Genomic DNA, 18412 nt, shown 5'->3' on the forward strand with positions numbered 1-18412 from the left:
TTACATGTTCTGAGATGCTTTTCTGTCCACCATGGTTGTAAAGAGTGGTTATTTACGCTACCGTAGCCTTCAAGTGGTTTCTGTCGGCAGAACTGATGCTTACCGGGTTTTATTTCTGCACAGTTAGTTAATGTTCACATCAAATATCAGAATGGGGAAATGCTACGTGTTCTGAGATGCTTTTCTGTCCACCATGGTTGTAAAGAGTGGTTATTTACGCTACCGTAGCCTTCAAGTGGTTTCTGTCGGCAGAACTGATGCTTAACGGATTTTATTTCCGCACCAGGCAGTAATAAACTCTGGTAATAAACCCTGAGTAAACTCTTGGCCTAGTGTTTAGCGTGTCCACCTCTCGATCGGGAGATTGCGAGTTCTACTCACGGTCGGGTCATACCAAAGACCATCATAAAAAAAAAAAAAATGGTGCCATTTGGCAAGGCACGCTGCAATACAGATGTGAGTGGCGAGTCAAACTCTTGTGGTTACCAGAGGACTAGCCCCCCACTGTAACCCTAGCTATGTAATAGGCGAGAGGCCGAGGGCTACAGAAATGGAGATCGGCGCCACCTAATGCACCATACGGTACAGGAAGGACTGTTTGTTGTGTGTGAAAATCCCAGGAGGTCAGTCGTTTCAGTCCAATATCACCGAGATCACATTCCTTCCTAGTTTGATGTGAACTGGAGCTAGTTCAAAATAGTGTTCCTATTAAAGTGGTCAGTGAGTGTATTTGCAAAACAGATAAATGAAGCGACGTAGGATCAAGGCTGTTTTTAAGGGACGTCATGTGAAGATATTCAGAAAGCATTACACAGCAGGGATCCCCTTTGGATAAAGTATATCTCAGGGGATAAACTAGGACAAGCGTGGGTTGCATCCTGCTGTATTACGTCCTCCTTCCTCCTCCACATGTAAAGAGAGGCTTTTGAGATTATTTTTGCAACCAAGCATGGGAATCTTCCTTACAATATAGGAAAGCTGCTATTTTTAAATTACATTTTGTGAAACTGCCCACCTGCTTTTGAGTGAAATGTGCAACTACAGGCATGCAGATCACATCATTGAGTCCTAACAGATAATATGATGATTTTCACTCACAGAAAAAAAAAAAAAAAGACTCTCGCCTGCTCTAGCGGCTCAGTCTGATTCATAGCCATACCACTTGCTTTCATTCGGGCCTCACTAAGAAAGTCCACTCCACCCAGGATTGCACAATCTCTGAGGTCAGACAGAAAGGGTTTCGCCCATTACACCTCATATAGAACAAACTGACTTCAGCCGAGGTTGTTGAGCTGAGAGCAGACTTGTGATTTAGAGAAACCTATCTTCAGTGTAACTGATTAACAGTATAATGTTTACAGAGGAATTCAGATCTGAGTGTATGTGCGTGTGTGTGTGCGTGTATATAGGAGCCAGTTGAGAGGTTTGGGTGTGTTTTATAATCAGGTGGTGTGTTTTAAACAGGGAGGAGAAAGGCACTCAGGATAGCATCAAGACACATAGACGACTCTGCTGTGGTGCGTCTGTGGTGCAGCACCACCCGGATCTGAACACCTACACCCTGTCAGCAGTCAACGAGCCTGGCACGACGCCACACACCCTGCAGGCCTATGTGCAAGACTTGCGCCATGTAATTCTACAAAACACAAACCAGGTTGAGGTGAGTCATGCTGTATACAGTGCAGTCCAAAAGAATGTGATGCCATTTTTTATTTTTATTTTTTAAGTTTCAGAATTCTGAAATATTTAAAACCATTGACCATGTTAATTGCTTTGTTTAAAAAGTCAGATTTTCCTTGTACCTAATCTCTTCTACTGAAGCACATGCTCAGATGACCTTCTGACTGATTTGGTCTAAAAGTAGGCGTATCAGACGCTCGCTGGCCGTGCTGTGAAAATTGCGCACGCAGACGCTCATCTAAAGCCTAGGTCACAACCGGATGTACGATTTTTTGGCTGTGCGATTTTTGGCGTTTCCCAAATCGCTGCGTTTTTTTTGTTCATGGAGAAAGACGCACGTTGGCCATAAGTTTGTCTTGCAACCTGAAAAAAACGTAAGCACCCGTAGAGTTTGTTTGACATGACAAAGAACCTCTGCGGCCGGTCTGCGGCTCGAAAATCAGCACGTCACACGCGCGCCCTCCGTGCGTTTCACGCGCGCCCTCCGTGCGTTTCTTGCATTTTTTTGCACGTAGACCAGCTGTAGGAGCACGTACGGCCGGTTGTGACCGAGGCATTAGGTTCCAAATCTGTCATTGCTTAACTCTTGAATATTTTCTATCATGAATCATTAAAAAGCTTATAATTTCTGCTTTCCAAAGAAATGTATCTCGTTAAGATCTGTTCAGTACTTTGGGAGTAACGGCAGGTTGAAGTTGGTACAACAGAGTACACTCTCTGCTCGCGGGACATCGGGAAACTGCCCGTGCTTTTCTTTTTGAGTCACAGGAAAGCGGTCAGGTTCTCTCTCTCTTCTGATCAGTTTCCGACTGGATTACTCGTGAATATCAATTAGATAAGTTTTATAGGGATGTTCTCTCGCTCTCACTGTTTCTGATGAAGGATTCAGCAAAAATTTTCCGTCAGCTAGTTTTGATGTTATGCTTCACAGGAGACTTTGAAGTGAGTTTTCATAGCTTTACCTACTTATTTATTTACATGAATTGGTTTTATTTGAAAAAATAACTATTTTAAAATATACCTGTAGTTGTTTTGATGAAAAATAGAGATCTTAGTGGTCGGAATGATATTTTAAAACCCGGAAGTCAGAAACACGAGTGTCAGTTCAATTAATTGGAATTGTTTAGTGGATGTGGATCACATAGTTTTTTCGAGGTAAGCCTTGAAAGCTGTGCATATTATCATTTATATTTAATATAAACACTAGTAGGCTCTACTTAGAAATACAAAAGCCTGCAGAGCACAAAGAGGGTATTAGAAATAATCTTTTATTACTTTTTTATTTTGATAGACAATGGTAGATGTGAATGACGTTCCTGACTAGGATGCATTCATCCTTCATGCTAATTAAAGGAGAACTGAAGTCATTTTTAAACTTACTTTATTTCTTAATTAACGTGTTATTCAATCACGTTTTCGGTTTTAGTAACCTTATATCGTGACTTGTATTGGCAACTAATTGCAATTAAATATTATACTTATCGGCCTATTCGGTTTTTAGCCATGTTGAATTTAGTTCGTTTGGTCCACGGCAGGCATCGCTTATCTGCGCAATCTTCACGAGACTTGTGCAAGACTTCAGAATGTGAAGTGTCAGCCAGGTGTCAGTGCTGCCATTTTGAAAACTGTTTTCCAAGTGAAATATTGCACAAAAACGAGTTTAAATGACAATTACTGCCTACTTTTTTCAAACTTTCCTGATTGCTATCAAAACAAACTAAACCTCTGGCTTGATTACGTCAGTGTTCGAAGGAGGGCACGCGCGTCTTTTGACAACGTTGGCAGATGTTGGTCACTTTGATTTCCGCTGTACGTTTTACTTCTGTCCCACGATGTCTCGCACAGGTCTCAACGAATCTCGTTTACAGCCATTGCTTTGACATATGGACTGATATATTACAGAGCATATTTCAAACACTCATAACTTGCTTTAGCAGTAACAAACTAGCAATCAAAAATGCATTCCTATATTTAATAAAATGAGATAAATAGAATTTTGATAAGGGCGGCTCGGTGGTGTAATGGTTAGCACTGTCGCCTCACAGCAAGAAGGTCCGGGCTTGAGCCCCGTGGCCGACGAGGGCCTTTCTATGCAGAGTTTGCATGTTCTCCCCGTGTCCCTGTGGGTTTCCTCCGGGTGCTCCGGTTTCCCCCACAGTCCAAAGACATGCAGGTTAGGTTAACTGGTGACTCTAAATTGACCGTAGGTGTGAGTGTGAATGGTTGTCTGTGTCTATGTGTCAGCCCTGTGATGACCTGGGGACTTGTCCAGGGTGTACCCCGCCTTTCGCCCGTAGTCAGCTGGGATAGGCTCCAGCTTGCCTGCGACCCTGTAGAACAGGATAAAGCGGCTAGAGATAATGAGATGAGATGAGATAAATAGAATTTTGATAAGGGTGGCTCGGTGGTGTAATGGTTAGCACTGTCGCCTCACAGCAAGAAGGTCCGGGCTTGAGCCCCGTGGCCGACGAGGGCCTTTCTATGCAGAGTTTGCATGTTCTCCCCGTGTCCCTGTGGGTTTCCTCCGGGTGCTCCGGTTTCCCCCACAGTCCAAAGACATGCAGGTTAGGTTAACTGGTGACTCTAAATTGACCGTAGGTGTGAGTGTGAATGGTTGTCTGTGTCTATGTGTCAGCCCTGTGATGACCTGGTGACTTGTCCAGGGTGTACCCCGCCTTTCGCCCGTAGTCAGCTGGGATAGGCTCCAGCTTGCCTGCGACCCTGTAGAACAGGATAAAGCGGCTACAGATAATGAGATGAGATGAGATGAGAATTTTGATAATTAAAAAATTGCCTTCAGTTCTCCTTTAAATACTACTTGGCATAACTGGTTTTTACTAATTTTTCAAATTTTGCATTTGGTATACAACTATCTATGTACCTGCCAATTTCCATGTAAATATCTTGAAAAATAGAAAAGTTATAAAGAAAAAACATTTGATCTCATTCATTAATTAGACCCATTTTGGACCATGTTATCCTAATACGTAATATTTCGGCAGTTTTCTAAAAATTCAGCCGTTTTTTCAATCTTTGGTTTGAAATAGCTCAAGAACGGATAAACGTTTTAATTCTGTAAAAAGTATGTTGTTCTGATTTCAGTGAGAGCAGGTTCAAACAATTTGGATTGAATTTTAATTTTCACCTGATATATGTACTGAAATGGATCATAAGGTCTTGTGGAGTCCGTGTCAGCTCGAGTGCACACTGTCATTAAAGCAAAAAAGGGCACATACTAAATACTAAGGAACTCTGAAATTCATGTAAATATTTCAAAGATTCTAGTTTTCACTAAGTTGTTGTCAGAAATATAATCTGGAATGAAAATTGTTGTATTAAATTAGAAAAGAATTAAAAAAAAAAGCATTTTCACTAGCGATGTCAGATTTGTGGAGCCCACTGTAGCTGAAAGGATTTGGCTCTGCTCCTTTCCTTTCCTTTCCTTTCCTTTCCTTTCCTTTCCTTTCCTTTCCTTTCCTCTCCTTCCATTCCCTTCCCTTCCCATATAATTGCTTGTAAGTAATTACTCTGTATCAGGACAAGCAAGGTGCCCTTCTAATTTTTACTTTTCGTTGTGTGTAATCTGCAAGAATGTGAGATACTGAGTCAGAGTTTTATATAACTGCAAGGCCTGCTCCTGATAAGATTGAAATGATGTCGGATAATTGAACTTCCATAACCAGAGAAGCTATTCTTTCTGTTATTCTGTTACTCAGCTGCCACACATTGCCCAAGAACGTCCAGATGACCCAGAGGCCTGTTTTGAGCACTCACAGGATAACTCCGTCAACACCACAGAGGAAAAGTCAGTGCCTGTGTGTGAGAAAAGAAACAAAAACAAGCATCCAGGTCCACTGCCGTGCATAGAAGCTAAAGGAGACTGTTGCGCCACAGCTCCTGCGTCTCCCACTGGCAACAGTGACGAGGAACGGGCGTGTCCTTGTGAAAACATCAACCGTGATTATGGAGCTCAAGCAGAGAGCGTAGCTGCTGGCATACTAGGAGATAGCAGTGACAGCTTACAGAAGAGCTCTGAGGGAGAAAGTGCAGCCCCATCCTGTGGAAACCAGCGAGAGAAAACTGATAGAGCTGAGGACCTGATTTCCGAGGAAGAGCAGAGTGCCGAGGGGCCTGAAAGGGAGGTCCAGGAAGGCTTGGTGAGAGCAGATGAAGACCAGTGTTTGGAGCTATCAGAATCAGTAGCAGGAGGAGATATGGGAATCGTTCAATCTGCAGACACACCTGAAAGTTCTGACGTGGAATCTTGTTCCCAGGGAGAAGAAAGCTGTGATGAGAGTGAGGTAGGGAGTGGAAACAGCAGCTCTTTGGAGCAGGAGGAGATGGAGACGGCGGGGATAAACGAGGACTCAGCAACGGATCAGTCAAGAAACGACGAGCAAGAATCAAACAAGGCTGATTTGCAGTCTGCAAGCCCATTTCTTTCAGCAGATATGATCCATCCCGCGGATGACAAGCATGAAATAAATGCCAGTCACACAAGTGACAGTTATGACCTCCAACCCAAAGAACAAGATGAAACTGCAAGAGACAATACTCACACGCAGGAAGAAGATACCCTTGATATTTCCCGTCATGACTCCAAAGCAGAAAGTAGTCACGAACAGTTTGATACAACGTGCCATCACAGAGAGGAATCTGACAGTGCTCCAGAGGAAAGATGTCAAAAGAACGATACGGTTGGAGAACCTCAGATGCTTTTAGATGCAGAAACTAATCTGTGCATTTCCGGATTTGAACCCGATAATGCATCTTCTGTGATACTTGATATTATTTCCCAGAACACTTACCTTTCTCACTTACCTGAGCCAGAACCTGAAGCAGCCACTGGGGAGCAAAACTCAACAGTCATAACTGAAACAACAGCAGGAAGTGAGAACAAAGGACAGACTTTAGAATGCAGCATTGACGTCTCCCCTTCTGCACTTGACTCACAGCCTGAATCTTCCACACCATCCAGGGAGGACACTTTAGAACCTGAGGAAATGGAGCAGGCTTCCGCAAACATGGTACAGAAAGTTTCTTCCAGTGACCTGCAGGAAGTCTCTCAGCAGAACAGCCTCACGCAGGCCTCAGAAGTGACAGAAGACAGAGAGGACAGGATTTCTTTAGAGAACGATAACCGGACAGAAGAAATAACATTAAACAATGGAGATGGACAACCAGAAACATGTGACGTTTTTTCTCTAAAGAATAGTCAAGTTCCTGATCAAGGAGTCAGAGCTGCTTCTCCAAACGCTCTAGTTTCAGAAGAAACTGTGGAATTGAGAGCTCCTGAAGACAGACTCGTAATTATCGAGGAAGAAGTCCAGCCTTATTTGGACCACAGTGAGGCCGTGCTTTGTAATTTCTCCACCACAAACCCAGCTGATATTGTAGACGGTTCACTCTCACTTGATGAGCAGTCAAGACTCGGAAGTCAGGATAGCACTAAACCTGAAGAAGTGGACACAAATTCTGCGGTTACAGAGTTGACTGAGGTGAAAGAAACACCGGAAACTGAACATGAAAAGGACGTCGATGGAGACATCAAAACTAACCAGGAAGGTGAGAGAGAATTTTCCCTTTACACCTCAAAGATTCAGTTAAAAATATGCAACACTATGAGGTTTGTACTCACGGTATTCTACATGCAGCTAGCCAGGCTTGTAGTACTCGAGTCCGACTCGTGCCCTAATTTTAAGGACTCGTGACTTGACTCGGACTCGTAAATTGGAGACTCGGATTTTTTCTTTATTTCTTGTAACATGCCATAATAATTTGGCATAAGATATTTATATCAAGCCCTGTGATGACCTGGCGACTTGTCCAGGGTGTACCCCGCCTTTCGCCCGTAGTCAGCTGGGATAGGCTCCAGCTTGCCTGCGACCCTGTAGAACAGGATAAAGCAGCTACAGATAATGAGATGAGATGAGATATTTATATCAACATTCATTTTTGTACTAATTTTGTGCAAGAGCGTCACACCTGCGCGCCTTGCCACGTGCATCAGATAGACTCTCGGGCGCGCCAAGCAGACTCTCGTGCCGTAAACGACTCGCACCTGCACAGGATTAAAGCGCAATCAGCGCGCCTATATAAAAACTATGAAAAGACACTTACTTTGCGAAGTATTGAGTTGCGTTGCTGACACATTACTAAGCCTTATTTCCTTGTTTGGGTTCCTGATCCCTGATTTCCTGTTTCTCGTCTTTGATTCTGCCAAGTCTACGATAGCCTGTTTGTGACTCACTCGACCTATTGCCCATTTCACCGTTTTACGATTTTGCCTGCCGTTCTGGATTGTTTACCTGTCTTCACCTGTATTAATAAACACACCTTCTGCACTTACATCCGTCTCCCAACCATCTCTGACAGAATACTTCGCACTCCCTGATAGAGAATGCACATTCATGTTCAGGAACAAACTAATGTTAATGGCGCTGAAACAGCCACCGTCAAATAGTGCGGTTGGAGTCTTGTTCCCGGACTCGACTTGGACCAATAGTAGACTTGACTCGAAATTTTTTTTAATGACTTGGACTTGAACACTGGGGACTCAAGACTGGAGTCGGACTCGGTTTCGTGACTCGACTACAACACTGCAGCTAGCTAAGGATTTCTCTCCAGCTCCTTGATAAAACAATGGAGAAAATGACATATAATGAATAAAACCCAGGGTGTGCTTTTATCAGAAAAAAGCAGATTTAGTGTTCACAGTTTCAAAATGTTTTACTCCTCTTATACTACAGCGATTTGCCAGTGTTTATTTATTTTTTCATTTATTAAATGATGGCATTGTATGTTTTATGCAATTATAGTTAACATTTAATGTTGTGGAATGTTCTATAAAACATTTACCTCTCAAAGTAATACGATAAATATTCAGCTTGTCATGTTACCAAGAAGATTTTCTTTATGAAGCCTTTCCTGCGTCGCTTTACCCCTGACTCTTACAAAGCTCTAACACTGGAGACTCCTTCCAAAAATGACACATGACTCGAGAAATCCTGACCATAAAAATGATTCATGATTACTGACGCAATCTGTTTATGTGAAGCATCCGGAAATACATATGAGGATTGAGCGCATTTATAGTCACTTTTATGGAACACTTTTCGACCAATCAAAATCGAGACATCCAGCAGAGCTGTGCAATAAATATAATTAGTGTGTATATATATATATATATATATATATGGGCGGCACGGTGGTGTAGTGGTTAGCGCTGTCGCCTCACAGCAAGAAGGTCCTGGGTTCGAGCCCCGGGGCCGGCGAGGGCCTTTCTGTGCGGAGTTTGCATGTTCTCCCCGTGTCCGCGTGGGTTTCCTCCAGGTGCTCCGGTTTCCCCCACAGTCCAAAGACATGCAGGTTAGGTTAACTGGTGACTCTAAATTGACCGTAGGTGTGAATGTGAGTGTGAATGGTTGTCTGTGTCTATGTGTCAGCCCTGTGATGACCTGGGGACTTGTCCAGGGTGTACCCCGCCTTTCGCCCGTAGTCAGCTGGGATAGGCTCCAGCTTGCCTGCGACCCTGTAGAAGGATAAAGCGGCTAGAGATAATGAGATGAGATAGATATATATATATATATATACACACACACTCACTGGCCACTTTATTAGGTATACCTGCTGCTGTTTTATGCAGTTATCTAACCAGACAATCCCTTGAGAGCAGCACAATACATAAACTCATGCAGATACAAATCTTCAGTCAGTGTTCACTTCAAACATCAGAACGGGAAAAATTGTGATCTCTGTGAGTGGCATGGGTGTTGGTTTGAGCCAGATGGACTGGTTTGAGCATTTGAGAAACTGCTGATCTCCTAGGGTTTTCACACACAACAGTCTCTAGAGTTTCAGGGATGAGATTTTTCTGCTTTTTTGGACTCAAAAATGCTATTTTTTATATTATTGCAAATCCACTGAGAAAATGTTTTGATTTATTGGGGTGGGGGTAGGGTTCGTTTATCCTGGTGACTGAGACTAAACTCATCAGTCGATAGATGTAGACTACAGTGGTGCTTGAAAGTTTGTGAACCCTTTAGAATTTTGCATATTTCTGTATAAATATGACCTAAAACTTCATCAGATTGTCACACAAGTCCTAAAAGTAGATAAAGAGAACCCAGTTAAACAAATGAGACAAAAATATTATACTTGGTCATTTATTTATTGAGGAAAATGATCCAATATTACATATCTGTGAGTGGCAAAAGTATGTGAACCTCTAGGATGATCAGTTAATTTGAAGGTGAAATTCGAGTCAGGTGTTTTCAATCAATGGGATGACAATCAGGTGTGAGTGGGCACCCTGTTTTATTTAAAGAACAGGGATCTATCAAAGTCTGAGCTTCACAACACATGTTTGTGGAAGTGTATCATGGCACGAACAAAGGAGATTTCTGAGGACCTCAGAAAAAGCGTTGTTGATGCTCATCAGGCCGGAAAAGGTTACAAAACCATCTCTAAAGAGTTTGGACTCCACCAATCCACAATCAGACAGATTGTGTACAAATAGAGGAAATTCAAGACCATTGTTACCCTCCCCAGGACTGGTCGACCAACAAAGATCACTCCAAGAGTAAGGGGTGTAATAGTGGGCGAGGTCACAAAGGACCCCAGGGTAATTTCTAAGCAACTGAAGGCCTCTCTCACATTGGCTAATGTTAATGTTCATGAATCCACCATCAGGAGAACACTGAATAACAATGGTGTGCATGGCAGGGTTGCAAGGAGAAAGCCACTGTTCTCCAAAAAGAACATTGCTGCTCGTCTGCAGTTTGCTAAAGATCACGTGGACAAGCCAGAAGACTATTGGAAAAATGTTTTGTGGACAGATGAGACCAAAATAGAACTTTTTGGTTTAAATGAGAAATGTTATGTTTGGAGAAAGGAAAACACTGCATTCCAGCATAAGAACCTTATCCCATCTGTGAAACATGGTGGTGATAGTATCATGGTTTGGGCCTGTTTTGCTGCATCTGGGCCAGGACGGCTTGCCATCGTTGATGGAACAATGAATTCTGAATTATACCAGCTAATTCTAAAGGAAAATGTCAGGACATCTGTCCATGAACTGAATCTCAAGAGAATGCAGCAAGACAACGAGCCTAAGCACACAAGTCATTCTACCAAAGAATGGTTAAAGAAGAATAAAGTTAATGTTTTGGAATGGCCAAGTCAAAGCCCTGACCTTAATCCAATCGAAATGTTGTGGAAGGACCTGAAGCGAGCAGTTCATGTGAGGAAACCCACCAATATCCCAGAGTTGAAGCTGTTCTGTACGGAGGAATGGGCTAAAATTCCTCCAAGCCGGTGTGCAGGACTGATCAACAGTTACCAGAAACGTTTAGTTGCAGTTATTGCTGCACAAGGGGGTCACACCAGATACTGAAAGCAAAGGTTCACATACTTTTGCCACTCACAGATATGTAATATTGGATCATTTTCTTCAATAAATAAATGACCAAGTATAATATTTTTGTCTCATTTGTTTAACTGGGTTCTCTTTATCTACTTTTAGGACTTGTGTGAAAATCTGATGATGTTTTAGGTAATATTTATGCAGAAATATAGAAAATTCTAAAGAGTTCACAAACTTTCGAGCACCACTGTCGTGTTTACATTTCTATTCGAATGCCTCCATTTTGATTCCTGCACAATGTCATTTAATGATAGCTTGTTTGTGAAGTAAAACTTATGTTATCTGCTTTATGATTGGTCAAAACATCGACATTAAGGATATAACAGCCAACCAGCATTCATTATAGTGAAAACTTTCCCAGTATTTCACTGTGACTTCCAAATTTGCTTGTGTTGTACATTTCGATAATTATTGTGTTCATAATATGTTTAAACATCAAAATGCCGAATATGATTGACAAGTGAGATGAAGCTAAGGTGTGTGAAATAGATGCGAGTGTGAAGAATAAGTTCAGATGGGACTGGTTGGATAATACAGTTACGCTAGCCCCGGTAGATAGCAAGCATGGATCGGTGTCGGTAACCATTGGTGAATTCAGGAAAAAACTCAATGTTCCTGGTAAAGCTCTTTGTACGGTGTGTGACGATGTAATATTTTATGGATCAAGAGGATTAAAGGCTCTACAGAGTCATGCCGGATCAGTGAAACACCGTAAGAAAAATTTTTTGCTAAAGAGCAATTACTCCATATCAAGTGCTTTTAAGCATACTTCAAGTTCAATTACACCCGCACGAGCAACCCGCTGGCGACTGGTACTGCTGCGATCACCACCACAGGCTCAGTTTCAATGACTTCGTCCATGAATCCCGCTGTGCCGATATCAGACAGGGTATCTCACCAGCAGGTATAAGTCAAAACTTTTTGTTTGAAACATTTCATTTATGGGTATATTGTTACAAAACCTAAAAGGTTGCACTGAACATGCTGAAAAATTCAAACAACGTGGGATATGATATTTAAGAAAGAACACTTGTCATGATACAAAAGTTTCAGTTGATGGCATGTTGAATTGGGATATTAACTTCTAGAAAAATACATATATTTCATTGCTAAAATTAATGGTTTTTGGGTGTTTAAATTGCCCAAATCCATCAGCTTCCGGGGGCTTCGCCCCCTAGTCCCCCACCGGGTCATTGCCCCTGGACCACACTGGGGACCTGTGGCCTCCAGACCCCCTGCTACTTTTCATATTTTTTTCTCAACATGCACTCTCATCCCTGAGTTTACACAGAATGATGCGAAAAACAAGAAAAATAACATAGAGTGAGTGGGTGACAATTCTGTGGATGGAAACAAACACCTTGTTGATAAGAGAGGTCATACAAAAATGGTTAGTGGTGGGTTTCCCAAAAGCCTTTTAACGCTAAGAGCATCTCAACTAGGAGAGAGAGTGTTCATTGTGATGCTCGCACTACCATTTAACTATGATCTTTGTGCTATGATGCTTTTGGGAAACCCACCCCAGATTGGTTTGAACTGCCAGGAAGGATATAGTAACTCACAGCAACTCTTTACAACCGTGATGAGCAGAAAAGCATGTCAGCATGCAACAGTAGAAGACCACACTGGGTTCCACTCCTGCCAGCCAAGAACAGGAATCTTATCCTGTGTCCGAAATCGCTCCCTACTCACTATATAGGGCACTATATAGTGAGGACGCCATTTTGTAGTGCTGTCCGAAATGATAGTGAGGATTATTTACACCCTATATAGTGCACTCAAAGTATCCCACAATGCATCATGAAAGGTAGTGTACAATGATGGTCATAAACCAAGCAATATATCCCATCATGCATTGCAGTCACGCTGAAAGAAATCAAATTAAAAGTCTCAAATTTGATTTAATAAAAGGCAGCGGCAAAGAAGAAAGTATTCAGCCTTGATTTAAAACAACTGAAAGATGCAGGTACTTTGTATTGGTTAATGTGTGAAATGCGCTCAGTAGAATATGGATTTATCACAAAAATACATGCATGCATTTATTACTTTGAAAACCCACCAGCCGACTGATCTGTCACGTTTTAATTGTGCGACAGTAATGACGTAAATACCAGCGCGACGGACTAGTGTCCGAAAGCGTTTTTTCATTTTACCAATGAGTTCACTATATAGTCCTCTATATAGTAATTCCCGATATAGGGAGTAGGGAGTAGTGAACGAGTGAGCGATTTCGGACACACAGTTAGAATCAAGAACAGGTTTCTATTAAAGTGGCCAGTGAGTGTCATATGTGTAGTTATTTTGCTCAACATCAAAAGCATGACTATTTCTCACAATTACTGTCTGAATTTAGGAAAAGAAGTGAATTTTATTGTTTTATTATTTAAAATAAACATTGGGGTTTTTTTCAAATGGTTGTCTGTGTCTATGAGTCGGCCCTGTGATGACCTGGCGAGTTGTCCAGGGTGTACCCCGCCTTTCACCCGTAGTCAGCTGGGATAGGCTCCAGCTTGCCTGCGACCCTGTAGAACAGGATAAAGCGGCTAGAGATAATGAGAAGAGAATGAGATTGTTTTCTTTCACGTTACAGCATATAGTCCATCTAGTCAAAATAAAATGGCACATTAACTGAATTTGCTAAATATAACCAGTTTAATAGATATCAAATTACATTTGTCGTGATCGTAAGTGGAGAGCATCTTGTCAAGGTGTACTGTGATTGGTCAGCCATTTAAAATGTATCTTCCAATGTTACTCAAGTTAGCTTACTTTATCCAAGCTCACCATTTCGCAGCCGAGTCTTGATCGCTGTAATGTTTGCCATCCAGTTATTGTCGTTAAAACAATAAATCACTGTTTAGACTACATAACATTCCTCAGCTACAGTATTTAACGATCTGTAGCCACTATTCATTTGTCTGCTTCTGCCATAAAAACACAAATAATCACGAATGATTAATTCCTGCATCAGGCAAATGGTTATGAACTGCGTCAAGACTGAGATCCATCCATCCATCCATCCATTATCTGTAGCCGCTTTATCCTGTTCTACAGGGTTGCAGGCAAGCTGGAGCCTATCCCAGCTGACTACGGGTGAAAGGCGGGGTACACCCTGGACAAGTCGCCAGGTCATCACAGGGCTGACACATAGACACAGACAACCATTCACACTCACATTCACACCTACGGTCAATTTAGAGTCACCAGTTAACCTAACCTGCATGTCTTTGGACTGTGGGGGAAACCGGAGCACCCGGAGGAAACCCATGCAGACATGGGGAGAACATGCAAACTCCATACAGAAAGGCCCTTGCCAGCCGCTGGGCTCGAACCCAGGACCTTCTTGCTGTGGGGCGACAATGCTAACCACTACACGACCGTACCGCCCCAAGACTGAGATCATTAAAATAAATAAACAAATAAATAAATGTCCTCCTCCTGGCTAGATGCTGATGGAGAGAATGTAGTAAAGCCAGCATTAGATCATCTCTGACTCAGCAATGGAAGGAAGAGTCCGAAAGACTTTCTATGATTAACCAAAGGACGGTAATTATTTCTTCCTAAGCCTGAAGGAATCATTAAAAGTAGCATGTGTAACTCCATCCTGCCCAAGCCAGAAGGAAATGGGCCGTACTCCTGTATCCCAGGATATATTTACAACAGAGCGTAACTTAGCAACGGGTGATGTCATCGAGATAACCAGGAAAAGCAAAGACAACACTGTCTTCCATTCAGCCCTTTTCCTGACTAATTCTTTTTGTTCTTGGCTGTCAAAGCAACAGCACACGTTTACGCCCATAAGGGTGATTGTAACCTCTGTGGAATTACATAATAGAACTCAAATAGCTGGCCCGGGTTATTTTCAGAAACGTCTCTGTTCGTTGTACGAGCGGGACGGCTGGGAATGTTTTGAAATTCGTTAATCAGTCCCTAAAAAATGACCAATATTTTCCACTCTCAATCAGGAATCTAAAAATGGACCGGAGCCCAGAGTTCTCCCGAATTTGTTCAGTGGACTTTGTACCTCTGTTCCCATGCTATCTGATTAAGTGCTTGTCCAAATGTGTCTTTGCAGAGTTTGATGTCTCCGTGGACAATCAGGTGGACTCGCAACCAGAGACGTGTCTCAGTGGTGTAAACACACACATTGATGTATCTATGGTGAGTGAGTACCAGTTTTTCTCATAGCAGGAAGTCTGCTCTTAAATCCAGGATGTGCTAGACACAAAAGATTTGGGCGTGTGAGTGGATTACGCATGGATTGTGATCTTTCCCAGTTCAACGGCTTACACTTAATATGGAAACACTGGCAAGCCTGATTACCTAAGAACACTCGAAAGTATGTGTTTTTGGGCTGTGTTATTGAAGCTGCTCACTGAAGTATTTTCCCACAGAGTTTGTTTTTTTCCTTCTTTGAGCTGTTTGTAAGTAGGAACTCTTTCACAGAATGGAAGACGAGCATACAGAAGTTACAACATGTGGCTAGAGATACTTTAGATCTGCTATAATTGCATGTCCAATTGGTGGCAGTGTTTGCTCTTGGAAAAGCCATTGACACCAAGACACCACTGGTTGCCCACTGAAGCATCGTTTTGCTTGGCGCCCTCTAGTGCCACTCTTTATATAACGGTCACTAGATGTGATTGACATTTTTAGGGCCCAAGCACTGGAGCTGTAAGGCCCTATTGTTTTCTTAAAGTGTATGCAATGCCTTTTTGTAATGCTTTAAAGGAGAACTGAAGGCAAATTTTTTATTATCAAAATTCTATTTATCTCATTTTATTAAATATCGGAATGCATTTTTGATCGCTATTTTGTCGCTGCTATAGCAAGTTATGAGTGTTTGAAATATGCTATGTAATATATCAGTCCATATGTCAAAGCAATGGCCGTAAACGAGATTCGTTGAGACCTGTGCAAGACACTGTAGGGCGGAAGTAAAACGTACAGCGGAAACCAATGTGACCAACATCTGCCAACGTTGTCAAAAGACGCGCGCGCCCTCCTTCGAATGCTGATGTAATCAAGACGGTTTTGTTTGTTTTGATAGCAATCAGGAAAGTTTAAAAAAAGTAGGCAGTAATTGTCATTTGTAATCGTTTTTGTGCAATATTTTGTTTGGAAAACAGTTTTCTGAATGGTGGCACTGACACCTGGCTGACACTTCACGTTTCGAAGTCTCGCACAAGTCTTGTGAAGATTGCGCGGATAAGCGACACCTGCCGTGGACCAAACGAACTAAATTCAACATGGCTAAAAACCAAATAGGGCGGCACGGTGGTGTAGTGGTTAGCGCTGTCGCCTCGCAGCAAGAAAGTCCTGGGTTCGAGCCCAGTGGCCGGCGAGGGCCTTTCTGTGTGGAGTTTGCATGTTCTCCCCGTGTCCGCGTGGGTTTCCTCCGGGTGCTCCGGTTTCCCCCACAGTCCAAAGACATGCAGGTTAGGTTAACTGGTGACTCTAAATTGACCGTAGGTGTGAATGTGAGTGTGAATGGTTGTCTATGTGTCAGCCCTGTGATGACCTGGCGACTTGTCCAGGGTGTACCCCGCCTTTCGCCCGTAGTCAGCTGGGATAGGCTCCAGCTTGCCTGCGACCCTGTAGAAGGATAAAGCGGCTAGAGATAATGAGATGAGATTCTATTTATCTCATTTTATTAAATATCGGAATGCATTTTTGATCGCTATTTTGTCGCTGCTATAGCAAGTTATGAGTGTTTGAAATATGCTATGTAATATATCAGTCCATATGTCAAAGCAATGGCCGTAAACGAGATTCGTTGAGACCTGTGCAAGACACTGTAGGGCGGAAGTAAAACGTACAGCGGAAACCAACGTGACCAACATCTGCCAACGTTGTCAAAAGACGCGCGCGCCCTCCTTCGAATGCTGATGTAATCAAGACGGTTTTGTTTGTTTTGATAGCAATCAGGAAAGTTTAAAAAAAGTAGGCAGTAATTGTCATTTGTAATCGTTTTTGTGCAATATTTTGTTTGGAAAACAGTTTTCTGAATGGCGGCACTGACACCTGGCTGACACTTCACGTTTCGAAGTCTCGCACAAGTCTTGTGAAGATTGCGCGGATAAGCGACGCCTGCCGTGGACCAAACGAACTAAATTCAACATGGCTAAAAACCAAATAGGGCGGCACGGTGGTGTAGTGGTTAGCGCTGTCGCCTCGCAGCAAGAAAGTCCTGGGTTCGAGCCCAGCGGCCGGCGAAGGCCTTTCTGTGTGGAGTTTGCATGTTCTCCCCGTGTCTGCATGGGTTTCCTCCAGGTGCTCCGGTTTCCCCCACAGTCCAAAGACATGCAGGTTAGGCTAATTGGTGGCTCTAAATTGACCGTGAGTGTGAATGGTTGTTTGTCTATGTGTCAGCCCTGTGATGACCTGTCCAGGGTGTACCCCGCCTCTCGCCCATAGTCAGCTGGGATAGGCTCCAGCTTGCCTGCGACCCTGTAGAACAGGATAAAGTGGCTACAGATAATGAGATGAGTTGCCAATATTGAGGCATGATATAAGGTTACTCAAACTGAAAACGTAATTTAATAACATGTTAATTAAGAAATAAAGCAAGTTTAAAAATGACTTCAGTTCTTCTTTAAAATGAATATACATCATTAGTAACGACCAAAATGAATTAATAAATCAGGGGGAAAAATAATATTAATTATTTGTTATGCCCTGTGATGACCTGGCGACTTGTCCAGGGTGTATCCCGCCTTTCACCCGTAGTCAGCTGGGATAGGCTCCAGCTTGCCTGCGACCCTGTAGAACAGGATAAAGTGGCTAGAGATAATGAGATGAGATGAGATTATTTGTTATTTTATCATCAAGCACAAAACTATCAATAAATTGCGGCTTCCGGATCCCGGAAAAAGGCAGCCTTGCCCCAGGGCTAATCTGGCATGACGTCACGTGTGGAACTCCGGTTATCTGGATTATTTTGGTTCATCTGACTCTGTGCTTGTTTACTCACCAAGATTGGATATTGTTGTAGGAATCTTACAAAAATAACAATGGGAAAGTGCTGCGTTGTGTTTGGATATTCAAATTTCCAAGAAAAAAACACAAATCTAAAGCGACAGTGGGCGAAGTTTGTGCAAACCAAGCAGGCAGATTTCGTGTCACCTACGAATAATAAATCTGATTTGTCAAGTGTTCACACCACCACCAGAACGACCACATGGTAATTATTGGAGCAACAAAGAAACCCATTTATTTAATAAATGACATTTGATCTGACATTTGGACAGTTCGCCGATTCCCCTATTATCTCTCACACACACACACACACACACACACACACACACA

At 42.6% G+C, this 18412-nt stretch overlaps 1 protein-coding gene across 5 annotated transcripts in view; it reads left to right on the forward strand.

The window, feature by feature from the left end:
* The window catches only part of LOC132899294 (A-kinase anchor protein 13), a 230217-nt gene that overhangs the window by 73985 nt on the left and 137820 nt on the right, over window positions 1–18412 (forward strand). For all 5 annotated transcript variants that reach the window (XM_060941061.1, XM_060941060.1, XM_060941062.1 and 2 more), the window contains exons 6-8: window positions 1465–1660; window positions 5397–7245; window positions 15180–15265. In XM_060941061.1, the coding sequence (XP_060797044.1) occupies window positions 1465–1660; window positions 5397–7245; window positions 15180–15265 (2131 nt within the window). The remainder of the gene's footprint in view (window positions 1–1464; window positions 1661–5396; window positions 7246–15179; window positions 15266–18412) is intronic.

Source organism: Neoarius graeffei, chromosome 15, assembly GCF_027579695.1.
Source record: "Neoarius graeffei isolate fNeoGra1 chromosome 15, fNeoGra1.pri, whole genome shotgun sequence".
Taxonomy (NCBI): Eukaryota; Metazoa; Chordata; class Actinopteri; order Siluriformes; family Ariidae; genus Neoarius; species Neoarius graeffei.